The following is a 25,579-nucleotide window of genomic DNA, read 5'->3' on the forward strand; positions in this document are numbered from 1 at the left end:
GGGTCCGGGCGAGGAGACGCAGCGGCCGCAGCCCCCACCCGGGGAGCCGGCGGCAGCCCCCGCAGCGGGGCCGCCCCCACAGCCGCCCGCCCGCCGCCGCCTCTCCCAGCAGCCCCCGCGGCGGCCGGGGGGGCCTCGAGGCGCGGCGCCATGCCGAAATCCAGGCGCGACCGCAAGGGTGAGCTCCCCCCTCCCGGCCCCGGCCGTTTCCTCCCCCGTTCTTCCTCTTAACGCTCGCTCCGCTCCCCGCAGTGTCCCTGACGCGGACGCCCAAGAAGGGGCTGGAGGCCAAGCAGGCGCTGATAGCTGAGGTGAGCCCGGGCCCGGCGCGGCGGCCGCGCTTCTCTCTCTCCCCCCCCCCCCCCCGTTCCCCTCCCCGCTGACGGCTCTGTCACAGCTGCGGAGATGCGCGGACATCTACAAGCGGATCTTCGTCTTCTCCGTCGCCAACATGAGGAACAGCAAGCTGAAGGACGTCCGGAACGCCTGGAAGCACAGCCGGTGAGCCGCCGGCCCCGGGGTGGGGAAGGGGGGATTGGGGTTTAAGGCGCTTCCCTCCCCTTCACCTCCTCTCGCCGCAGGATCTTCTTCGGGAAGAACAAAGTCATGATGGTGGCGCTGGGGCGGGAGCCGAGCAGCGAGTACAAGGAGAACTTGCACCAGGTGGGTGCTGAGGGCACCGGGGGATGCTTGCCAGGGCCTCCCAAAGCCACGGCTGGCTTGGGCTGGCCGTGGAACAGAACAACCCCCTCTTGGGTTCGCTTGGTTCCCCTTCCCGCGCGTATCGTGTGCTGTTTAACCTGCTCCTGCACACAGATGTGCAAAAGGGGTGGAGAAGAATCAAGGGTGAGTATTAGAAATGGTTCTAGGGTCTGGTTCAAGGCTTATCCCGACATACAGGACTGAACTCTAGAAAACAATGGCCTGGATGTTGCCTCAGCCCCCCCACGGCTTATTTCTTCCAGGTCAGCAAGCACCTGAGGGGGGAAGTTGGTCTCCTCTTCACCGACCGCACCAAAGAGGAGGTGGATGAGTAAGTATGCGTGTAACCGAGTCCATGTCATGGCCGTAACTCTGAAATGCAGAACGGCCTTTCTCATCTCCCTGACTACCTCACTTACTGCCGCTCTGATTTCTGCTACCTTGAGTAGCAGCGCTGGTTCTTTCGGTATTCCCAGCAGTGGAGAGCAGCGCAAAGCCTGCAGTTAAGCGCTGCCTTCCTCTGCTCCCTACGAAAACAAACAAACAAAAAAAACCTGGAGCAATCTGCCCAGGGAGCGTTCCTGTAGCTCAAGCGCTCATTACCCATCTGTCTCAGTTGGTTTTCCAAGTTCAGGGAGGTGGACTTCGCACGAGCAGGGAACAAGGCAACTTACACCGTCACGCTCGACACAGGGCCCTTGGAGCAATTTCCTCACTCCATGGAGCCTCAGTTACGGCAGCTGGGATTGCCAACAGCTTTAAAGAAAGGTACGTGAGGCGGCTGCTTCAGTTTTGGTCTGCAAAGTCTGCGCAGACGGCGTTTTAAGGAGAATATTACAGAGTCAAGTGTAATGAGAACTGAGTGTTGGAGAAAATCTGGTGGACACCTTTCTCCTTGTACAGGTGGTGCTCAAAGTTTTTTGTTTTTTTTTTTATTCCTCTTGCACCATCCTTCCCAAACTGAAGTCACGGGACCAGGGAACCAACTGACTTTCTGCCAGCCTTTTTTCAGTGCAAACAGCTGGGCCTAGCCTACAGCCAGCACACTGGCATCCAATTCAGAAGCCAGATACATTTTGTTTTGTTTTTAGGCTATTTCAAGAGCTTTTGTTCCCGCAGGGGTGGTGACGTTACTTTCAGATTATGAAGTCTGCAAAGAAGGGGACGTTCTGACCCCTGAACAAGCCCGTATCCTGGTGAGTACCCTGACATAGCACCTGCACAAGCCAGTATTTCCTCTGAGTTTCTGCAGAGACAGAATCATTAATTGTTCAGTTAAATTCTGCTCATGGGTCTCAGTTCTCAGACCAAGGTGGGCAGTCCTTGGCATCAGTCAGGGCAGTGCAGTGAGTACCCTAAGGGGGGTGCCAAAACTCTGCTCTGCCTCTGCAGCGATAAAGCTGAAGACCAGGGTTTAACAGCCAGGTTGAAAAACCAGTAATCAAAGATGTTGGAGGCCAAGGTGGTTGTTCAGTAGGTGCTATTTAAGTGTCCCTTAAATACAAGACATCAAGGAAATGGGCAGCACCAACTCTTGCCTGCTAGGGAAATTCAGTTCCACGTAATATTTCTCAAAACCAGCTTATATGGTACCTGTGTTGTTTAACTGGCCACAGAGACAGCAGCGCAGAATGACACGGTTGTGCTCTATCCTAGAAACTCTTTGGCTACGAGATGGCGGAGTTTAAAGTGACCATCAAATTTCTGTGGAACTCCGAGACAGGAGAATTCCAGAAGCTTGTGGGAGACTCGGAGGAGGAAGAAGACGAAGAGGAAGAAGACAATGACATCTGTGAGGACTAGCAGCAGTCCTTGTGTTTGGATGTTAGGCAGATCCCTGTTTTAGAGATGGAAGGGGGAGGATGTTTTCCTTCCCCGTTCATGGGGAGAGGATGCATGACTAATTCAAATCTTGTTAAAAGATGATCTATGCTTTTTTAATATAAGTGTATATAAAACTTCAGATTGTTGTCAGTGCTGTTTGAGTGCTGCTGGGGTCCAAAGAACTCCCAACACTTCTGTTTCATTAGGGTCCATTTTAGCTCTGTAGACAACTTAGGCCAGGTTTATTTCTGTGTGCAGAGTTGAAGATTCTAGCAAATGCCTGAAGCAGGCATTTCCCTATCTACACCAACTACTTAGTAATTCTTGTTTTGACATATCTTACCTAGTATCAGGTGTGTTGTTACTGGTTTGGGCTCTTCTGATAAGAGCAACTGACACCAGGGAAATACCAGCCACATTAAAGCTCCCCAACTAAGAGACAGGGAGTGGATTAGGAAAATGCTTTATTCTTTTACATAATTATTTAAGATTCCTTATTAACTGAAAGCAGCACTAGGACCTTCACCCAGTTCTGTACTCTATTCTCCTACTAACTGCATCTTTAAATTACAGCATGTGCTGTGTAGAGGCAAAGTTCTGTGAGGGGAGAAAATATAAAGCATGGCCCAACGCACTGAGTGCTGAAGGGGGTAGTGTAGGCACAGGAACGTGAATCATACAAAGCTTCGTTACTACAGGAACAATCACAACCTGCCATGTCAATCAGAGGGGCGGCATGGGCAGGTACCTCTTGTGCTTCCAGAGACCTGTGCTCCACGCTCCTGCTGAGCCGCTCACGGCACCAACTTGCTCTTCCCTACCCCAGTCTAGCGGAAGTAGTTGGGGCAGTCGTGCGCGGTCAGGTTCCAGGCTTTGTCGAAGGCCTCCACGACAGGCAGGAGCAGGGGCCCCTCTTCGCTGTAGTCAAGGTTCTGCTCTAGCTGCTCCAGGTTGGACATCCCGATGATAACTGCGTCTCCCAGAGAACCCTTGTAAAGCAATTTGAGGGTAAGCAATTCCCCTTAGAAACCTAGCTCACCTCCCAGGCTAAACCTTAAACGTTTCTTTCTGATAACGCAGTAACTCCAGGATGTTTACGCAACTGATGCAATGGAGTTCAATTTGCGTGAACAAACTCCAAGTTGCCATCTCCAAATCGTGCCTACCCCTCAAGGCTGCCAAATCCCCCTTTATGGGGGTGGCAGGGGCCGTTCTGGGGAGATGGGGAATATAAACACTGATTTGCTAGTCCAAGGAAAAGCTAAGTCATCTCCTCAAGCTGGCTGGTTGGGAAACCAAGACCAAAGTAACTGGCACTTAAAATCTTCCCTTTCTTGCAATCCTATGAACACAAGATTATGTGGGGCAACAGCTGACTTGCCCCTACATCCTGATGGGCAGAGACCACACGGCACTTTTCATTTTGGACCACCACAAACCCACAGGATATTTAGATTAAAAGATAACTGTACGCAGGCATACAGCAAACCATTGTGTGCTGCAAAAGCTGCCCAATTCAGGTACTGCTGCACAGGCTGCTTGGTTACGGCCAGGTCAAACTCTCACCTGCAGTTTGGAGTGATTGTACAGCCAACGCAAAGCAGCAGAGGTCAGGCTCGGGGGGTTGGAACCGTAAGCATCTTTCAGAGCTTTTTCTACTAGGGCAATTCCTTCAAAATTGTGCTTCTTCCAGTACCTGCAAGAAGAGAAATCAATGTTACTGCCCTTATGAATCACAAATCTATATTCTAAACAAATATGAAAGGCTTTTGGAAGCCTCATACAGCCATCTGTAGCCCCCCCAAGGACTTCCACAATCTGCCCCTGCAAGTCAGGGGGAAGCTGAGCCTAAAAACCACTCTGAAAAGCTCAGTCATGTGCCACAGCCACATTCGGAAGAAGGAAGCGAGGTGCTCAGCACCGTTACCCCAATCCTGAACAAGGGCAGCACGAAGGCTGCCTGCAGCAGCCCAGAAAGGACACAACCCTGCATAGAATCGCTGTACAAGATTTGGTCAGTTTTGCTTCCTCACAGCAGACTGTAAGGTTGGGATTTTTTTGTTTTTTGAAAATGTAGCCACTCCTGTCCCATCTCCCTACTCTCCCAGGGGTTCAAGACACACCTGTCCCTGTAGGCTTGAGCCCAGTCATTCCCAAAAAATCTTCCAGTGGGTTGGCGTGTGTCTTTATCCTCATACTTGTACTTTCCAGTCAGCAGCCCTCCTGCAAAGGGTCAGCAGCATGTTTAGTGATGGGCTGGCTCTTCTACAGCCCCCATTTCACGTGTTTTTGTCTCAAAGTCTCCTTGACCAGCTAGGCATCTAACCCGGATGATGCCTTAACAAATTCCTGTGACCGCATACCTATTTTGGGCTCTTTCTCCTTTCCAGTGGCCGCATCCCTCCAGCCCACACCACCCCGCAGCACCCCTCCTTGCCCACCCCTCCCCGTACCAGCCAGGGGATTGTAGGCGTAGAACCGCAGGCCGTAGTGTCTCAGGCAAGGGAACAGCTCAGCTTCCACCTGGCGAGTGGTTGCGTTGTACATGCCCTGCACAAAGGTGAAGATGACAGCCTCAAACACTAGCTCACGATAGCAGTGATGTACACAGGATGGCTGCGGGCCTCCCAGCACGAATCCTGGCTGGTTAAGTCACGACTTAGATCTGCTTATCAGGTGGCACCTAGGTATCGTTTAGCAGTGACACCAGGCCTGTCTGCCAGCAGCAACCGTTTATTTGCAGAGTAATGCCCTTCTATCCTTCGTTAGGCTTTTCCTCTCATTTTAATTTCTGCTCATAAACAAAACTGGGCATTCTGGGATCTGTACTCGCAGCAGATATGCAATCTGGGAAAATAATTTAGCTTTTTACTCATTCCTGAAAAAAAAAATACATCTGCAGCAGCAAGATTCCTCAAAAGTGCTATTCCCATTAAGTGGTGTGGGAGTGCCCCTACCTATGGATCACAGCTTTATCAATCATGCATTAAAGGATCTCAAACAGCCTTTTCCCCACCCTTCCCTGACAATACTATTATCTCATCCAGAAGAGTGGCTTCAGGTCATACCAGCTGATTAGCTGCCTAGGAACAGACCTACTAAAGGACTGCAAACAATAATGCAGAAATTACTTCAGTTTCACATCACACGACTCATTAACTCCAGAAAAAATACCACATACTCAGCTTTTTCTGGGAAGTGATCTCACTCAACTTGCTCATCACGTGTGTCCTGAAAAGACTTTCCAGCCTAACTGCAGCAGCTTCCTTTTTGTGTTTTTATCTGGCACACTGGGGGCCAGTCTCAGACTTGGGGCTCTCAGCCCCTGCTTGATGGCGACTGACCATTGCTGTCTGCTGTTATGACACAACCATGTGTGCGTTGTTTTGGTCTGAAGCCTCAGATTCTTTCAGTTCAGTTTGTCTCAGCCTCCACAAAAGATCTGCTGGACCGTGGAAGGTCCACATTCCTCACCTGGTACACAGTTGGCATCAGCCAGTTGTTGTATTTGCAGATGGTGCAGATTTCTGCGACCTCCCATGCTGCATAGTTTGATAGTCCGAGTTCTTTAAACTTTCCCTGTAGAGGAATAAAAGGGTATTCAAAGCCAGGCTTTAAAAGTGTGTTTGTAAACAGTGCAAGATGTGTATGGTGAAAGGGACAGTCACTGAAATTTAGTCCAGAGTTCTCTGCTCATCCCTGTCCAGCTCTTCCAGATGATTATGGATTATAAGACCTAACAAAAACATTTCCCCCATTTTACATTCGTTTTGAATTCACATTTCCTGATTTCAGTGGCACTATTAGATTACTGTAGTTCAGCGATTCTGCACCCACTACCAAAACTAATCTTAACCTTGTCTGTTAGCGCAGCTGAAAGCAAAGTTCACAAGTTCTAACGTTTCCAAGTACTCTTGAGAACAAAGTGCACCACACGAACCACGTGAACGTGCAAGAGTGCCAGTTGTTTGGCTTCCCCCTGCCCTTCTGGGTTCCCTAATCCTAGCACCGTGCAAACCCCGCGCTGCACAGGAGCGCAGCGAGCAGCCTGCTTTAAAGAGGTGGCGGGAGGGAATCAAGAGGCGGTCCAGGCCTGGACTCCCCACTTTACTTCTTTGTGCAGCTCGTTGCAGGCGCGCAGCGTCTCCTCCACCGGGGTGCCATGGTCGGGGGCGTGGAGGTAGAAGAGCTCCACGCTCGTCCTCTTCAGCCTCCGCAGGGACTCGTCCAGCTGCGACCGCACGCTCTCGGGCTTCAGCGTCTTCCCGTCCCAGGGATTGGCCTTGGTGGCGACTTCCACTGGCGGAGAGGGAACGAGCGACGATGAGCGGAGGCCCTTCGGGAAGGGAACGGGGAAGCGGGGGCCACAACCCGGGCGGGCTCGGGGCGCCCAGGGGACGGCCCCTTCTCCTCAGGGCCGCGGGTCGCGCACGGACCCCTTCCCCCCTTCCCCTCGGGCCCCTGCGGGCCGCCCCCCCCCCCCCCCCCTTCCCCGTTACCCGAGTGCTCGCCGGCGGCCAGCAGCGAGCCCAGGATGCGCTCGGACTCGCCGCCCGCGTACATGTGGGCGGTGTCCAGCAGGCGGTGGCCCCGGCGCACGAAGGCGCCCAGCAGCGCGCCGCTCGCCTCAGGCGCCGCCCGCCGCCCCAGCTCCATGGCGCCCAGCACCACGCCGGGCCGCGCGCCCCCCGCCGCCATCGCTGCCGCCGGCACTGCGCATGCGCGGAGGTGGGGGGGGGGGGGAGCCTCCGCGCTCGCTGCTCGCCCCGCCCGGGGCGGGGAGGGGAGGGGGGAGCCGTGCGCCGCAGCCCGGCCTGCGGGACGGAGGTGGCGGGCGGCGAGAAACTAACAATAACAAAAATCAAAAAAAAAAAGAAGGTTTTGGGGAAGAGAAGCGGCACGTTTTCGCCAGGCGAGAGGTTTGGAAGGAACGGCAAGCCTCCGGAAAGAAAGAAAAAAAGAAAGCAGAGCTTCGCCCCCAGGAAAGAAAACAAACAGACAAACAAGCAGCAAACTTCTAAAAAGCAGCAGATTTCCCCCCAAAAAAGTACCTCGCGCCCGAAAAAAAAAAAAAAGCAGCAGGACGCCGCCAGCGAGCGAGGTAAAGGCGGTGCCGTGCGGGGGCGGGTGGCGGGGGTTTGGCTCCTGCGGGGGGGCCGAGCGCCCCCACAGGTACCTTAAAGGGGGCTGTAGTGAGGCGGCACTGGTCTGCTCTGCCGTGTGCCTGGTGACAGGACGAGGGGGAATGGGCTAAAGTTGCGCCAGGGGAGGTTTAGGTTGGATGTTAGGAAGAACTTCTTTACCAAAAGGGTTGTGAGGCGTTGGGATGGGCTGCCCAGGGAAGTGGTGGAGTCACCGTCCCTGGAGGTCTTTAAGAGACGTTTAGATGTAGAGCTTGGTGATGTGGTTTAGTGGAGGACTTGGTAGTGTTAGGTCAGAGGTTGGACTGGGTGATCTTGGAGGTCTCTTCCAACCTAGGTGATTCTGGGATCCTGTGACCGGTCGGGGTGCCGCTGGCCGCCTGCTCCCCACACGGCGAGCGGGCTTCGAGCCGCTGCCAGCACGGCTCCCCTGGCTCCACCGCTCACCTCTCGCCCCGTGTCCCCTCAGGAGCATCCCCGCTGCCGCCCGCCATGGCCTCGTGGCCTGGAAACGGCTCCGAGTGCCCCAACGGCTCCCGCTGGGTGCTCGAGGTCTTCGCCGAGTGCGCCCAGGACGGCCGCGACGTCGCCAGCGTGGTGCTGGGGCTGGTCTCCATCTGCTGCTTTGCCGCCGCGTCGTTCCCGTGAGTACCGCACCGGCCTCCTTGGAGAGAAGCAGATTTTCTGCCCGACTCGGAGACGCTGGGTTTCACACCTGGAGGGAGCGGCCCCAGAGCATGGGGTGGGTCCCAGGTGGCATCGAAGTGGTTGGGGCTGACGGTTTGTGTCCCCTCTGCAGGCAGTTCTACCAAGCCTGCAAGACGGGCATCATGGACCGGGCCCTCTCCATATACTTCCTACTGGGATGGCTGGGCGGAGACCTCCTGAACCTCATCGGTTCCTTCCTGGCGAACCAGCTGCCCCTGCAGGTACCCTCAGGCCTGTGCATCTCTCCCTTTCCCCAGGGATGGGATCTGGGGGAAGCCTTTCCCTGGGACCACCAGCTCACGCCTCTCCCCACAGGTCTACACGGCCGTGTACTACGTGCTGGCAGACCTGGTCATGCTGTCTCTGTACTGCTACTACAAAGCTAAGAACCAGGGCCGAGGATGTGAGTTTGGGCTGAAGCGTGGCGGGACGGTGCTTACAGCTGCTTGGTCGCTGCTGCCTGGCTGAGGGAGGATGCGTGGGGTAGAGGGACCCCGGAGAGGCGTAGATGTGGCGTCTGTTAGATGCCCCTTGTTGATTGCCGCCTTTTGTCACAGACGACCTGCCACCCATGGAAGCCACCTATTTATTTCTAAAGCAGCATTTTGCTGAGAGCAAACAGTACTGGCGCGGCCGGGGGCTGTGCTGGCCCTGCCAGCCGTCGGGGAGGTGCACGGAGCATGGGTTGAAAATAAACCCCTCGTGAGTCGGGGGAGTGCGGAAAGCACCAACGCACCCGCGGTGACGCGGTGACCCCGTGCCGGGGCTGGAAACCACGGCCAGGTCTGCCGAACCACAGGGGAAGGGGCACCGTCCTCTGGCTGTGGTGGTGCTGCCGGCTGTTTTGGGGTCCCAGCCCTTCTTGCAGGTAGTGACAGCCTTGGCAGGGTGGAGAAGAACTTCTTCCCTGCTCAAAGGGAATAAAGGGAGGGAAGGGAACCTCAACAGGGCACTGCAGGTCTTGTGAGGCTTAAATGGCAAGAGAACCTGATTTTTAGCGTGGCAGCTTTCTGTGAACTACAAACAGGAATCCCTGGACATTATTTAACTTATTAAAGCACTTTAAATTTATTAAACCGATTGATGGAAAGCTCATCAACTATATAGTTATGTTAACGCTAGAGAACTTATTTACAGAATATTATATAAAGAGAGCCTGTCTTACCCCTGTCCTTTACCAGGGTGGGCGGCATGGTGGAGCCAGGTTGTGCAGAATGAGCGGCAGATTTAAGGATCTTAAAAACCTTTAAGCCCTTTAAAAAGGGCTGGGTCTGGCAGGGAGTTGAACAAGCACTGCTGCGAGTTAAGAGTGTGACAAGCTTCAAGACAGGGTGGTGATTTCTAAAGAGTTCAGGGCTTTTTTAAAACTTGACTGTTCGTTTTGGGTCTACCGAGATAGGAGCAGTTTCCTCCCTGATAACTTACAAATTGCCCTTATCACTGTGAGATAAGAATCCCATGCGAGCTATTGTCTGGTACTGACTCTGCAGCCGCAGATGAAGATAGGAGAGCTTGGGCTTTTATCCCCCCCGGGTTCATCTGGAGGTAGCAGACCCTGCAGAAGGGCTGCCAGGGTGGAGGAGCCGGCCCTAAATGTTTTCTGCTTGCTTCCCCGCAGTCGTGGCTCCCATCAACGTGGCCTGCCTCTTCTGCCTCCTGGGAGCGGCCTCGACCGTCCCCTTGCTGGGCAGGGCACCAGGCCTGGCCTCCGACTCCGCAGCCTTCAGAGGGAGGTCTCTGCTCTCTGCTGGCCCGGAGGAGCCTGAGTCCAAGGTGAGCCGGTTCCTCAGGCCAGGGAGGCAGGAAGGGGAGCCCCTGAGGGCTGGGGGCCTCGCTCAGAGCCTGCCTTGCCTTGCAGCCCTTCACCAGGAGCGAGATCATCGGCTTCGCCATCGGCTCCGTCTCCTCCGTGCTGTACCTCTGCTCCCGTCTCCCCCAGATCTACACCAATGTAAGCGAGGGCTGGGCAGGATGCAGCCAGCCCCAGGATCTCAGCCCGAAAGGGGCAGTGGGGTTTTTAGTTCCTCTTTGCTTGGCGTCTGCAGCTCCCCTGCGTCTCACCATGTCACGAGGGATTATCTTTCTGTATTTACGCTCTGCAGCCTGATTAACTTTTCTCCCCTCCCTTGCATGCAGCAATACTTTCAACATGGTCTTTCGTGTTTTTTTTTTTCTTCATTTACAAGCGAAAGGGGAACTAAAAGGCACTCAGCAGTGCCTCAGCACCCTTCTTCTCTCTTCCCAGGGGAGGGTGATTAATGTCACTGCGGTGGGGAGATTTCGGAGCTGCACCCAAGCTCCTCTCCCCGTCCCCATGTAACATAGCCTCTCCTTCCAGTACCAGAGGAAATCCACCGCTGGCGTCTCCTACTCCCTCTTCGCCCTGGTGATGCTGGGGAACCTGCTGTACGGCGCCAGCGTGCTGCTGAAGAACCCCGAGCCGGGGCAAGGTGAAGGGGACTATGTCCTGCACCACCTGCCCTGGCTCATCGGCAGCCTGGGCGTCCTCTCCCTGGACGTGGTCGTATCCTTTCTCCTCCCGTGGTTTTCTTCAGAGTGGCGACACAGGGCTTTTCCGGGATTGGGCAGAAGTGGGTGGTGGTGGTGCTTTTAGGCTGCTCTTTCCTCCCTTGTGTTCTGGTGACTAATTCAGCGTTGCAACAGCAGAGTGCTTCAGACCAATTTGCAATTCAGCTCATTGTCCCTTTGCCCACATCAAGGCCTCCCCATGCTTCCTCTTGTGGTGCAAACAGCCTCTTGGGGCTGGTCATGCAGCTCCTTGCCTTCCCGTGATGAGCCTTAACGTCTTCTCAGATCTCTTTCCAGTTCCTTGCTTACCGCAGGGGGCAGCCAGGTACTGGTGAAGAGAGAGATGCTCTTCTCGGCGAGCAGGGCGACGGCTTGGACAGCTGACAAAGGAGCGTGGCCCAGCGCCAGAGCAGCAAGGTGCTGGTGAGGAAGCTGGCCTTGAAGCCGGGCAAGCCAGGCTCTCGATCCCATCCTCTTCTCTGGGTGGCACTTGAGAGAAGAGGGCGTGAGCCAGCGAGTGATTTGTGCTGCTAAAACGTGTACGCCTAGGCAGGTGGCACAGGATGCTGCCGTGAGTCCTCGTGCCACTTAGATACCAATGATGCTACCGGGATAAACGGAAAAGCTTTCGATACCTCGGAAGGTCACTCTTCCCTGCTCTGAGCTCCACAGCTGACCTCGGTCACTTCTGCTTTCTGTACCTCAGCGGTGAGGTGGAGCTTGCACGTTGCAGGCAGAAGCGATGACGAGAGCCAGAGGAGCTGCGGGGAGGGCACAGAGATGCCTGACCCGCCACAGCTGCCAGCACCGCACGCCTCTGGGGGGTGGGCGGGTCTCACGTCCCTGCCCCTGAACTTCTGGAAGGCGGGGCAGCGACCGGAACCCATCTGGAACAAAGGGAAGGTGCAGGGCAACCAAAGTGTTTCAGTTCACACACAGGTATTTTAATTAGCATGGCTCTGACTTCTATAAACGAGTCCTTGCCCCACGTGCCTCCTTTGTTTTTGTTTTGTTGGTTCATCTGTTAGTTCCTGCCTCTTCACCGTTCTCATCAGTTCTCTGAAATGCTCGGACTTTTCGTCTTTTACCTTACCTACATTTTATTGGTATGGGCTTTTGGGGGAAGGTGGTCCATCTTCCCGATGGAGGCAAGATGAGAAAAGAGGCTGCACTTTCCTGGAGCCTTCACAGGGAGGCCGGGAGGAGGTGAAGCATCGCGGACCTGGGAGCGCTCCCTGGCCGCGTGCTCGGATGTGCGAGGTCGTGCCGTAGGAGCGAGGCGATGGCTGCGGGAGGCCCGGTGACAAGGTGCTGCCTTTCCACTTGCCCCGGTCCCGTAGCCACCAGGTGGCTGTCTCAGCCCGCGCTCGGCCAGGCGCTCCAGCGTTACTGCAGAGGTGACCGCAGGGCCTTCAGAGGAAAACCACCGCAGCTTGTCCTCCTAGAAATTAGCTCCTTTTTATTTCCCTTTCTTACCGCTCCGGTTTTCCTAATACCGAGCACTTCCCAGCTGCCTACCCATGCAGCACCCCTACTTTCTGCCCCGTGATGCTCATCCTTCCTTGTCCTCCCGGAGGAAGTCGCGCTCCTGCTCCCACCGCACGCTCTTCCTGCTCCCTCTGCACGCCCCTGAGCCGGCCAAGCCGCAGCCCCCAGTCTGCACAGTTTAGCCTGGATCCTACATGAAATGGGAATCGAAACTACCAAATGCCTCGCAGACTGCAACAGCGTGTTGGTTAAAACCAAAATGGCTTGTGTGGGGCTTACCCCTTTGTTCTCCGAAAGCAAAATCATTTTCAGACTCCTCGACCTTTCTGGACAGAGCAGGTGAGTTTTCTCACTCCCTTCCTTCGCAGTTTTCCCTTCTGGGCTCGCAGGAGCTGGGGCTATTTGCCTCTTCCCAGTTCTCCCTCCAGCAGCATTTGCTCTGCCTTTCTCTAGGAATTTTGCTTTCTCTAGGAACTGCAAGGGAACAATTTGGGTCTGGCCAAGGCAATTTAAGGCAAACCATGAAGATTCCCAGCGAGATAGAAAGCAGAGCTCTGTTAGATTTCAATACCCGTTTATTACAGCTGAAGACCCTGAGGCTTGGTTTTGGTAAAGGAAGATTATTTTTTTTTCTTTTTTATATGCAGCTCACTTTTGCTAGCTCATGCCCTGAAGTTGGGAGACAGCACAGCTGTTTTCTTAGGAGGTGAATTTGCCATGTTGACCAGGGATAGGCTCGGGCTGGCAGTGGGGTAGGCTTGGGTTTGGCACACGTTCACTGTAGAAATGCTGTGTCTGCTGGTCCCCTTGCTAGGTAACAGCCACCTGCCGGTTAGCAACGTTTGTCTTAAAGCCAGAAAAAAATGCTATGTAAGGAGGTTAAAATAATATATATATATACATCTAATTTGTTCCCAAAGTGTATCCAGCGCACAGGTAAGCGTGGCATTGATTTACTGTTTTGGGGACGATGGGAGCGGGCAAACACAGCTCTGCATTTGGCAGCCTGTCTGTGCTAGCAACCATCCAGTTGGTGGTGTACGGAAATTCACAGTGCAGAGACCTGAAAGGCTCTTGCTGAGGTTATCCCTCGGAGACTGTAATGCAGCCCTATTTTCAAGCGACCCCCCCCCACTTCCACATTTTGCGAAGAGGTGAGTGTTAAAACAGAAGAGGCACAGACACAAACCAACTTGTCCTAAAGTGGATACGTAACGGGCTTGGGATTGCAGAAGCCAAGCTGAAGCTGGAGGTACCGAAGCCATAAGGTTACGGTGCTTTGAGAACAGGAAGAGGAATAAACTACTGGTGGTGCGCTTGTGTCTCCCTGCAGCTCAAACTGGTTTGTGAAAAGGGCACAGTGACCATCAGGCTGTTTGTACCCGCACAAACCTGTATGCTGAATTCATCCGGGATCAGACGCTGCTGCATTTTTGGCTTGTGTGCAGAGATGGCTTTGGAGAAGGAAAACAAACTCCCCCAGATCAGCACATGCATGTGCCTGCTGCAATTAGAAACAGCAGAGAACTGCACGACTGCACGTTTCCCCCACCCCGGGTTAACATGCTATTTTTCAAGCTTCAAGAGTTCCCACAGGCTTATCTCCAACTTCAAAAAAACCCTGCTCCCTACAGCAGAACCAAGAGGCAACAGCAGCAGGACCTCAACACGTGCTCCTCGGGGCTCCTGGCTTTGAGGCAAGCATCTGCGTGCTCCTTCCCTCGAGTCTGGCTCCCAGATGAGCCGTACCAGAGGCCCCTGGGTAAATGATAAAGCACAGGTCCGTAATCACCTGCAGATGGCTGGATGCTAAAAGAGGTCATGTTAGGGAAGGAAAATTAGAGCGAGTTAATCAATATTAATGCCAACGGGCTCAACTTGCATTCGCAGGGGTTCAGCCAAAGGCTCGTTCCTGAGGTTGCGTACAGGTGCTCGCGATCCCCACTCACCAGCACCATGATCAAAGCACAGAGCTGAGCAGGCAGCAAACCTGAAACCATGCAAGATGCCTGCCTCCGCCCGAGGGTTTTAGCAGAGGGGGAATGTGGGCACGAGGTTCACAAATTACACAGGGACTACGCACAGAGGTAGCTTTTTGGGAACATCAGCAGATAGAACCTTTCCCCTAAAACTGCCAAGCACTGCTGAAACACGCTCCTCTGCCCACAGAAGTGCTTTAGCGAACAGGCACCCTCCCACATTTTTCCACCACACACAAAGCCTCCCTAATCCTTCCCTAAATACATCTGTTCCACGTTTGCTGGATGCCTGCAGTGCCAGTCCCAGCACGCAATGGGATACCAACTTCCACGCCAATCCCAGCACCGAGAAAGTATAGCAAAAGCAACAGCTGCCCACCGCTGCCTGTGCAACGAGCAGTGGCACAGCAAATCCTGCTCAGAACAAGCAAGTTTCAGCCGATATGTATGCGGGGGGGAGCTTTATTTGCTTTCTATGGCTATAGACTGCAGCAGCTGTTTGGATTACTGATGAGTTCATCGCACGCCTTTGTTCTCCGGTACACGCCTACCTCCAGACAGCATGATTGCTTCCAGTTGTTACAAAGGAAAGAGTTTACAGCATTTCAGTCACAGAACCCCACGTAATGCAGCAGGAGGGAAAGAGAAATAAGGAGGACACCAACTGCACACACCGCTTCCTGGGATTTTTTTTTTTAATTTTATTTTTATAATTATTTTTTATTTTTTAGTATGGAGGCTCAAGTATCAGATGTAGATTCAATTTAAGCTTTACAAAAAAAAAATCGAAACAAAAACTCCTTTTGCATTCCATAAAAATTGACAGAAAAGCGCCTTGGAACCAGGCTATAGAAGAGCAGAACTCTCAGCAGGTCTCCTAATCAATGTCTCCTTGCAAATCTGGTTTAGTCAGTATAGTACAACACCAAGGAACACCCTCTCTTACCTCCCTCCCACCAGCCATGCCCTGTGCCCAGCCCCCAAACATACGTGGAATAGATTTTTTTTCCAGTTCTTCCTCTTTCACACACCACAGTATTTAATAAATTTTTGTTTTACATTTTTTACACCAATGTAACAAAAGGCAGGAGGGGGGGGGAGGAAAAGACAAACAATGATCCGTGTGTATGCATATAAATGGGGGAGGGTGGAAGAGAGAAAAAAAATACATGGACTTCTACAGAAACATAGCCTAAGGTCTCAATAGTAAAATGGGGTGCAAAGTAGGCCTCAGAGACTGAAAAAGTTTGTACAGCTTTATTCATGGGGAGAAGATGGCGTTGCATGAATAGTATTGAATGCAAACTGTGACGTGACGTAACAGAAAAGGTCAGGGGAATGAGTTTTCTAAGAAAGGAATCTAACGAGTGCATGGCATGTCTTGTTAGCATGAAGAGTACTTTAACTTTGCTGCTTTCTCTTTAAAGCCTCCACCAGGTCGTTTTTAAGAGCTTCTTGTTTTGATTTGTCTGCAAAAGTCTGCACAGACCTGTGGGGAAGAAGCAAAACCACAAGTCAGAGGCAACGCATTCGAAAGGAGGTGTTTTTAACAGTTCTTCTGGCATGGGAGACAATAGCAGAAGCACCTCAACCCAGGCTTAGAGGAAATAAAACAACTTGCCTGTTTTAATACAGAAAACAGAAGGCAAAGTGAACACTTCAGTGATTATATCAAAGCAAAGTTAAGTCTAGCAAGGACTGCACCAAAAGACACGTTTCCCCAGAAGTTCCGCCCAGCCTCCAGTTGCTGGAGGGAGAATCCCTTTTTTTTTTATGTTACAGATTGGAAAAATCCCAGTATACCATCAGCAAAAGATGTTAGCGCTCTCACTCTCGGAAGGACCACACCAGGAAGGTAGAGAAGTCCAGCCTCTACCAACGAACATGAAAAGGGCCCAGCTGTCGGAGCTCCTGAGCTTTTTTGCAGACTGATCACCCAGGGTAGAGCTGCCACATCAAAACCTCTCTCCGGCATATTCACCAGTGGGAAAAGCACCCAGAGTTTCTTCTTGAATTTGCTTTTCCAATTTATACCTTACCTATAGTAATTAGCAAACCAAAGCAACCACAGGAGAACAGAGAAACTGTCAGCGAGATTACTGCAGGGCTTTCTTTTTGCTAAAAGTTTGGTTATAGAGGAAAAAAACACACAAAAAAATTAAGTCTTTAAGTCATCTTGGCTCACTGCCCTGTCAGATAGCTGGGGAGGAACCTTGCTTTCCAATGATACAGCAAGAGGCTTCCAATATAAAGAAAAAAACTTTTAAATACATTCATTAATAGAATAGTAATACTAGACTTTTCAGGAGCTGCTAACACAGAAGTGGTTAGGATGTAGTTTGGTAGGATTTCTCCCCGCATAAGCCATATTTCACACCCTCTTCTGTACTCAAAGCTACCTTATTTCGCCTGGATGCTGTCTCCAGTAAACAAGGCTGCTCTTTGTGTCAGTTATTTTCCTAACATTTTTATAACAGTATTTCCATTCTCTTGTCTCTGGAGACTTCCACCGCTTTAATAAAAATATATACATTTTATATTTGCATTTGTCACAGGCTAAAGAAGTGGTTCTCAGCCACTATCAACAAACAGTGCATATTCCCCTTCGTCAGCTTAATGTGTTTAAGACAACATCTGTAACTCATTATGAATTGGAGTGGAAGGTTAAACTGGCTCAGGGTTAGTCACTGCTGTGCGTCCTAGACATTCAGAGCTCCAGAGCAAATGAGAGCATATGAACAAATCCCTTCAGAGGCTGTGCAGAGCACAAGCAAGTGGAAGCTAGAAATGTTTCAGCAGAGCTCGAGTGGGTCTGGATTTTCAAGCTCCAAGGAAACTCAAGGTACATCAGGCAATAGGTGATGTGGGGGAAGCTCACGTTTTCTCAGAACTCTCAGAAGTACCGCAGCCATAGATTTTTCTTTTTCTCCCAAAACTGCAAGAGTTTCAAGACTTCATGTCTTTTCACAAGGAGGACTTTTAAGATTACAGAGAATTTCTTCACTGAGGTGGTGTACTACAGCTGTAAAAAAGCGCTGTGCACAAGGCACAGAGTCCCAGGGCTTACGGATAGAACAAATCCAAGCTAACACCACTTTGGGTAAATGACCATGTGCTCCTTTCTTGCTCCCAAGCTAGAGTGCGAAGTGGTAAATCCTGACACATTTCAGAGCGTGCTACTTCAAATGGAGTAAGGTAACATGTCAAGTAAAATGACAACATTTAGTTGGCTCTATTAAGAAGTAACCCTTGGGTGAAACATGGATCAGATGTCACTTATCAGTCTGCAGGAGTTAGGGGTTAGTTCTGGCCTCAGTTATCATGCAGAGGTCTCGGCTGGGTGAGTCCTGGTTTAGTGCTGGTTGTCACACCTCACAGGCAGGGGGTACCTGGATTGGTTTAGTTATCAGGCTGGATGTAGATCTGGCGCTGGGTCAACACTTGAGAAAGTTCCCTCTGCAACTGCTTATACTTTTGGTTGTCGGGAATAGCATCAATAGATCTACAGAGAGCAGTTTGGAAACGAGGGAAGTAAACAGGGAAAAGAACAGTCAGAAGAACTATGTAACACAGAGCTGGTATTTTGGAAACCACTGGAAGCACACTTCGGAAGAATAAGTGTAAATACACAGTTAGAAGAAACAGGAAAAAGGCTAGAGGAAAAGCCAAAGCCAGATGCTGTGTGTGTTACCGGTTCCGAGCAGATCCTCTCCCCGATGCAAAAATTAACATAACTCAAACTGAGCAGTGGGGAGACATAGGAAATAAGATTCAATTACCAAAACTTAAGGCAATGTTCACAAGGAAAAAAGACTGCATTACATATTTCCTTCTAATGTTAATAAATGGTTCCTGGCAAAACCCCTGCACACCAAAAATGAAAAGAGACCTGTTATGAAAGCTCGGATTTGGAAAAAAAAAAAAAAAAAAAAAAAAAAAAGAGCAGCTGCTTTGTCAAGACACTGTCAACTCCCTCTGCCCATGCTGTTAAGAAGGCAGCACAGATATTTAATTAGCACCATTATTCTATCATCTGAAGGAGAGGTTATTGACTCTTTTTTTTCATATTTCAGTACAAGACAGAACAGGAGTATACATAAGTGCTCCACTTGTTTATTCTACATTGTCCCACTGTGCAGGGGAGCTCTCTCTGCAGTTTAAAATAAAATTATTTGGCATCACAGTTCTGTGCTTTTCTCTGCAAGCAGAACTACCAGCTTGGGATTTCTGTACAAAATTCCTGACCAGACATGAGCAGGGCTGGGAAGTACAGTAGTTTCCCTACAAAAAGGCACAGGGGGCTCATTCACTTAATCTGTTCTAGTACACTGTATCTTGACCAGCAGTGCTTGAGAGAGACAGAATTTAAAACAAAGTCTAAGCACCACAAGCCATTAATGTCATGACTTAATTCTGGGACCAACTGACTGTTTTTAAATATATTAGAAAGAAGTCAGAATTTAAGTACAACTTTCAGAACTGCGAAAAATAAAACTCTCGATTAAAAATAATTCTGAAGTACAAGTGTTGCTAATTGGGCTATTTTCTTCCTGGTGAGGGAACAAAGGATTTAAACATCACTTCAAATTCCTGTAGTTACAAGGTCCCTAAACACCACACAACAAATAATGTTCCCAAAGCACAGTGAGGTGAATAACTAGGGACATGAAAAGAATTTGGGTAGGCAAGGGGGAGTTCCAGCAAGAAAGCGGACCATTGCTAAGCTGGGGACAGTGCTGCAGGCACTACAGGGGAATGGCAGGGAGGCAAAGGGGTTCCAACGGTCAGCTAGAGAGCTCCTTACCTCAGCCCATTAACAATGTCCTTTGTTTTTCCAAAATAAATCTCATTCAGTGTACTTCTGATTTTGTTTTCCATGTCCTAGAAAAAAAGAAACGAGTCTTTAGTCATTGCAGCTGTTCTCAGGACCGTTGCATTTACTCTTTTTCATAGCTTAAGTATTCATCCTGACATACAAGACTTGCTACAGCACGATTCATGCTGTAAACGAATTCATCTTCACAGCAGATAGTATGACCCTGTCTCTCTGGTCTTCTTCAAGATAAAAAGGCGTAGCTCTGTTCCTGTCCTCTCCTAGTATTACTCCAGGCTACGCACACGGGATGTATGTTCTGGACCACAAGAGGGCAGTTTCTGTCCACCTATCAACTTTTCTGCATCGATCTGCAAAAAGGGCAAGTGTGTTCCACCTCAACTTTGCTCAATAATTTCCTGGCCCTGAATAGGCTACAAGTGGCAGGTCAGTCCCTTAGCATAACTGACCGAGCAACAGTTTTGTACTTATGTACTTTTGTACTTACGGTTTCTCTGAATTTTTAAGCTGGTAACCAGTTCATTAAAACTGTTTTTCAAAACAGTTTAGAGAAAGATTTGCACATAAACAGCATCTTCCTTCTCTTAGGTCACTTTTACTTAGGCCAAAAACTTAGAAAAGGGATCAAAAAAAAAAGTATCTGCCTTTCTTTCATTTCCCAGTAACTTTAAAAACGTATTATCGTCTAATTCAGTTGAGAATTTCCTCCTCTCTTGTCACAGTGGCTATGAGAATCAAGGAAATCTAAACATCTTCATAGATGACGGTGCAATGACAGCAAACTAGTGCTACACCAAAGCCTTTCTAACACAATCCCATCTTTCAGACTCCCTGTGCTGAGCATACAGGACCAACAGGTTCCATAAAATCGAGTACTAACACAAATAATTCCAGTGGATTTAATGAGCGCTTGATACACACTGAACCTTTGAGTTAAAGGGACAGTTCTGAAAAATACATCCGGACTTCAAATAATTCTGCCCCAGAATGACTGTAAAAACGAACAAGAGGGTAGGTAATTGGTAGGCAGTTCTCAAGAAAGGACCACTTGTTTCACAGGAAGATTACAGAATCACAGAACTGTAGGGGTTGGAAGGGACCTCCAGAGATCACCGCGTCCAGCCCCCTGCCAAAGCAGGTTCCCTAGAGCAGGCTGCCCAGGGAGGCGTCCAGACGGGCCTTGAATATCTCCAGAGAAGGAGACCCCACAACCTCCCTGGGCAGCCTGTCCCAGCGCTCCGTCACCCTCACCGGGAAGAAGTTCTTTCGCATGTTGGGGCGGAACTTCCTGGGCTCCATTTTGTGGCCACTGCCCCTCGTCCTGTCCCCACAGAGCACTGAAAAGAGGTTGGCCACGTCCCTCTGTCTGCCACACTTAAGATACTCATAAACATTGATAAGATCCCCCCTCAGTCTTCTCAAATTACTTCTCAATCACTGCTGTATTGAGCAGGAGACAAAGTGCAGAGCTTTTCTGTATCTACAAACTGCTGGAAGACAATGCTAAGAGGAATGCTGAGCCATCAAACACTGAGCAACATTCACACCATTAGACTTGGTACAATGTAAATAAATAGTTTGTCAAGACAAAAGTGAGCCTACAGCAGAATTCTTTGGCATAGGACCAAATATGGGTGAGAACCTGCAGCAGGCTCAAGCTGTGATAGCCTCACAACACTTACCTCTACCAAGCGTCCAATATTGGCTATGTGCGGGGAGGAGTCGCTCACAGTCTCATCTTTCTCCATCTAGAAAGAAAAGAGACAGACCCACTGGTACACTCTTGTGCATCTACTGACGGCAGATGCACAACAGCTTTACTCGTCAAGAGAATGAATACAAGAAACGGGTCTCAAAATCCTGGAGTAACTGTTCTTTCAATGTGCAAACAGACCAGTAACATGCTGAGAAATTCCTAGAACTAGACAAAGCCTCACATGTTGGTGACAGGAACGCAGTGTAATGAAAGCCATGAATCAAAGTAAAATCCTGTTGTAGTCCCCCAACGCAGACAGGCACTACAAAATTGTCATTCCCTACCTACTAAGGGACTGTGGGAGATCTATGGTAGTGCACGTGGAACAGGGCTAGCAGCGCAGTAGCACAGCATGTGGATACGAAAACAATGTTGTTGATGAGATGCACCCAAGGATGGTGCTGTCGGTTTAACTGCTGTGAACTATCCCTGCAAAATCAGCTGTTTCTTTTCATCTTCATCTCAAATACTATCTCCAACCACACGTGGGGCACATTCTCCATTTTCAGGATCTCCTGGCAAAAGACGCCCTAGGCATTATTTGCCCTCCAGTAAGAAGGAAATCACAGCCACCTGCAAGACTGCTGATAGTTTAACTTAATGCAAGTATATGGAATGAGAAATTTTACAGTCTTTTTTTCCCCTTTTAGACCAAAAAGAGGAGTAGCTTATCACACATTTGCCTGCTGGGGGAAGGAAGTACTGAGTGTTAAGCATGGGGTGGGGGGGTGGCGACGTAAAGCAGACTGCATTATGTAGAAGCAATTCAGAATTGGATCAAGGTTAAGTATACCATGATACCACAGCCTTAGTACTGCCTCGACAGGAGACCGGTACCAAGCTACGTGAGAGTTTTCATCACTAAGATCAAAAATTGGAAGCTGGCACTGCAGAGTGCCATACCTTCTAGATTTCATCTGCCCTTACCCAACATAATGTTCATCTAGAGGCCATGGCTGTCTGTCCACGATCTATAAATTTCTGATGCTAGGACAGAGACCATCCTTCCAAGTTCTTGAGATGAAAATTCTGGCTAAACACAGACAAGCTGTTGAGCAACGAACGTCAGTCCCAGGAACATCAACCAGCACAAGATGTGCTGAGATGGCACGAAAACAAAACTGGGAGAAAAATGTAGTGGGAAGAACAGTCTTCAAAGGGTTTCACTAATCCCTCTGAATTCTCTTATCCATCTGTTCATATCCCTCCCTCAGGGTACAGTTTAAGTATCTGGACCGGCTACAGGTTTCTTCTAATAAGCCAAGTCTCTAACAGGCTTGGGGAAGCATGTAATTTAGTTGGAACCCCAAAGGCAAAAGATAACCTAGAAGAGTGAGAGAAAAAGAATAAGAACGTTTATTTTTTTTCCCTTTAGGTTATAGTCAGATTGTTTACATGTAATGGAGACACGCTGCCTGGAGAATGGATCCAGTCGCAGTAGAGGGAGGACAGAAATCTGAACTACGCGCACATACACACAAGTTACGGTGAGTTTGGGAACTATCAGCAAATTGACCAAATGTAGGGCAGCAGGGGAGTTGGCAGGGGGTCATTTACTTCCACAAGCTCCCCGCTGCATCTCCTCCACACCTGGACACGCTAAGTTCATTGGTAAGAAACAGAATCTGAAAATAGAATTATTTTTGCAAAAAGTGTATTATTACATCTCCATAAAATCTGCTGCCAGAATGGAAACATTTTTATATGCTATAGAAGCCCAGATGTTATGAGACACTGTTTTAATGGAGTTCAGAGTCAGTAAGCAGCCATGTTATACAAACAGCAGAGTTGTTGGGATTTTTAAAGGTTCCTTCCGCTGGCCATTACTGTATGGTCCTAAGCAGAAAGCTTGTATCTGCTTAAATAAAGGGGTTAATTTGCTTGGAGGGGAAATTCCATTCTCTAAGTTAACATTAACAAGCAGCTCCTCTTCCCACTGTCACTCCCCATCTGCTGTTGAGCTCAGCCAAAAACCCTAATGCTCCAGAATGAGCCAAGTCCAATCTACATGGCTCAGTCGCTCCTCTCCCATTCGAGAGAGACGCTGCTTGGCTTCCTTGCCTCATTTCCCCAGCCATCTGCTACAAGTCTGACTCAGAGGAAAACTCACTCTTCTGGGTATGTTAAGCTCTCGGTGGCTGGCTGGTCACTTTGGATGTTTCCTGCACAGAACAGAGCAGCTGTTTGGGCTTTCTGTAAACGTTACTTGGAAGAAGAGTTAGTAAGAGAAATGTAAGTTGGATAAACACTTTGGTTCATCGTGGAAGTGTCTAAAAATAGTAGAAAGATAAGAAGCAAACCCATCCACCATGTCGCTCTGAAGAACTGACGACAACAACCACAGCTGCTCTGGCCGTAGAGCGATGTGAAAAAATCTCCTTAATGAAACACAAACAGACCAATGTGAGCCAAAGGCTCCCAAGCCACAGGCAGTGGGCAGACTGAAGTATCCAGGTGGAAAATATGTGGAATTATTTGGATATCAGCGAGGCAAAAATGGGCCTTTTTCTCCAACACTTATTTCAAACTCTAACCAGATAAATGAAGGTTGTGAGCTCTTCATAGCTTGTGGTTTTATGCACATCAGCCAAGAACTAACCTCATCCTTTCATGGCCTTCAAGCATGTTTATTCTCATCAATGTAACCAAAGAGATCCCCTACCTTTCACCATATTGCACATGCAAAACCATGAGCAAAAACGGTGATACTACATCAGCGCTCCACGCCACTAGTCCCTACTGGCTCATTTCTTCTACTCCCTTTCTAAAACCAGCTATTATATAAACTGAAACTCTGTAAGATCCATATGCCACATGAAGCAGGAACAGTTTCCTGGACGATTACTGCTCAGTACAGCTCCGCTGTCCTCTGCGCCCCAAATACTCCTTGGCAATTAAAGAGACAATGCCTCCACGGGACCGGACAATGGCTGAGAGTGGGGATTAAGGATCATGACAGCTACAACTTGAAGATCCCTCTGGTGGAAACATGCTCCTCCGGCGCCCCGCTTACTGCTACAGCATCTGGAAGTCAGTGGGATAGGCCTTTACATGAAAGCTCAGCTTGATGAAAATATATGACTTGCCTAATTGCAGAGCACTAGCCTCAGAGGATTTACCTATTATGATAAACGGCAAAACGTCTCTTCTGGTGCTTTATTGAGCAGTAATATATCACAGGGCACATCTTCCTGAACACAGGAAATGCTCAGATTACAGCAGACCAGCCTTCATCCAAGCTCTGCAAAATGTTCCACCTTTGCTACGGAGTATTTCAAGCATGAAAATCAACACACATCTGTACTGCTTTAATCTGAAATCCCAGGCTTCGTTTCCCTTACAACTTTATATCCTCTCCTTCCCACACACCTCCAGATGTAAATAAACTATAGGTTTTGAGCCAACCTCTTCCTCAGCAAACTGGCATCTCCTCACAATGTTCATCCTGGCTTCGGAAACACACAGGGGTTCTTTGTGCGCTATGAGATCTCAGAAAGGCACCTGTTAGCCTTGGTTTTTAAGGAGGGGGCTCTAGGAATCTGACCAGCAAAGTGCAGTTTTGACTATTTGCCAGGAAGCTGGAAGGCTATAGCTACTTTGCATAAAGTGAAACAGGACCATATGACTGCTCTTACTTTAAATAAAAATGCAGCCTAACGAAACCACAATGCTCAGCCAAAGCAGTACAGTGCCGTGGCAAATGAGTAATTCCAATATACGCTACAAGGAGGACAGGACCTTAATGTCTGTCAGATAGAGAGAGAGAGAGAGAATCATCTGCCAGGCATCTGACTTGAATCAGGAGGCAGGTGGGAGTTACCTGCAGCCATTGCAGAATGTGCAAGGTACCTGAAAAGCTGCTGGCATTCTTCATTTCCCTGTAAGCATCGCTCCTTTTTGTAAACTGAAGGTAGCGTGTCCTATCCTTTCCTCTCACATGTACAGCACTTCAATCTGCAGCCCTTCGATGACGCAGACAGCACATAACACGCTGATCACTCTTTCCCTACCCAAATTCCAGCCTCAGCCCTTGTATTTACTGAAGCCTGCCAGTATCGGATGTGCGCTGAGAGTTACTTCCTCCATCCTGGCCTGCGGTGCTTCAGCTCCGAGCTGTCTTGAAAAGCATCCAGGCTTGTCTCCAGAACACTGACTGCCTGGAAGAGCACCCTTGTTTAGACAACTGTAAAAATAGAACATCTCTATCTGATTTTTTCTTGCCTTTTTGGGGAGGACCATAGCAAGAGGAGGGAACAAAATATGGCTTTAGCCTTCCAGTTGCACCAAAAATTTCTTCTCTAATGTCATTTGTAGTCAAACTGAGATGGCTACATACCTAAATACAGACGCAGCATGTAACACCACCACATATTGCTAAAGATAACAGCAAAGTCTTCACCAGGCAAAAAAAAGTGTTCTCCCATACAAAAGGACTCCTTCAGTAAGGAACTAATGCGATGTCCAACGTGAAGATGTCACCGAGGCTGTAATTCTCCCTAAGTTTTCAGAGAAATTATGTGCTATATATCCCACATGCCGAGAGCTGGCTAAGAATCTCTCATCCTCTCAACACAGAAGTTTGTACATACATATAAACCAATTCTGTATGTACATAAAT

The 25,579-nt window shown here is 49.6% G+C and overlaps 4 protein-coding genes across 6 annotated transcripts in view; 2 read left to right on the top strand and 2 right to left on the bottom strand.

Annotated features, from left to right (window-relative positions):
- The first annotated feature begins 46 nt into the window (after nt 1-46).
- Nucleotides 47-2,662, top strand: MRTO4 (MRT4 homolog, ribosome maturation factor). Its single transcript, XM_080564266.1, has 8 exons — nt 47-178; nt 253-311; nt 398-501; nt 582-663; nt 966-1,033; nt 1,319-1,470; nt 1,822-1,898; nt 2,359-2,662. Exons 1-8 carry the CDS (start codon nt 151-153, stop codon nt 2,503-2,505), a joined length of 717 nt encoding a protein of 238 aa, XP_080420392.1. The 5' UTR covers nt 47-150; the 3' UTR covers nt 2,506-2,662.
- Nucleotides 2,663-2,973: 311 nt separating this feature from the next.
- AKR7A2 (aldo-keto reductase family 7 member A2) lies at nt 2,974-7,279 on the bottom strand. Its single transcript, XM_080564254.1, has 7 exons — nt 7,026-7,279; nt 6,638-6,825; nt 6,001-6,105; nt 4,980-5,076; nt 4,650-4,749; nt 4,093-4,222; nt 2,974-3,515 (listed from the first exon to the last, which is right to left on the bottom strand). Exons 1-7 carry the CDS (start codon nt 7,222-7,224, stop codon nt 3,354-3,356), a joined length of 981 nt encoding a protein of 326 aa, XP_080420380.1. The 5' UTR covers nt 7,225-7,279; the 3' UTR covers nt 2,974-3,353.
- Nucleotides 7,280-7,325: 46 nt separating this feature from the next.
- Nucleotides 7,326-11,892, top strand: SLC66A1 (solute carrier family 66 member 1). The gene is made up of 8 exons (XM_080564255.1): nt 7,326-7,627; nt 8,137-8,311; nt 8,467-8,596; nt 8,691-8,778; nt 9,994-10,148; nt 10,234-10,326; nt 10,714-10,899; nt 11,190-11,892. The coding sequence occupies exons 2-8, from the start codon at nt 8,160-8,162 to the stop codon at nt 11,286-11,288; spliced, it is 903 nt and encodes a 300-aa protein (XP_080420381.1). The 5' UTR covers nt 7,326-7,627; nt 8,137-8,159; the 3' UTR covers nt 11,289-11,892.
- Nucleotides 11,893-15,048: 3,156 nt separating this feature from the next.
- CAPZB (capping actin protein of muscle Z-line subunit beta) overlaps nt 15,049-25,579 on the bottom strand; it is a 64,101-nt gene continuing 53,570 nt past the window's right edge. For 2 of the 3 annotated variants that reach the window (XM_080564257.1, XM_080564256.1), the window contains 4 exons: nt 20,888-20,953; nt 19,176-19,252; nt 17,761-17,873; nt 15,049-15,860 (listed from right to left, as the gene is read on the bottom strand). In XM_080564257.1, coding sequence (XP_080420383.1) covers nt 17,771-17,873; nt 19,176-19,252; nt 20,888-20,953 — 246 coding nt within the window. In that variant the 3' untranslated portion in view covers nt 15,049-15,860; nt 17,761-17,770. The remainder of the gene's footprint in view (nt 15,861-17,760; nt 17,874-19,175; nt 19,253-20,887; nt 20,954-25,579) is intronic. The other variant, XM_080564258.1, reaches the window with a different exon arrangement.

Source organism: Anser brachyrhynchus (assembly GCF_964034855.1).
Source record: "Anser brachyrhynchus genome assembly, chromosome: 21".
NCBI classification, from domain to species: Eukaryota; Metazoa; Chordata; class Aves; order Anseriformes; family Anatidae; genus Anser; species Anser brachyrhynchus.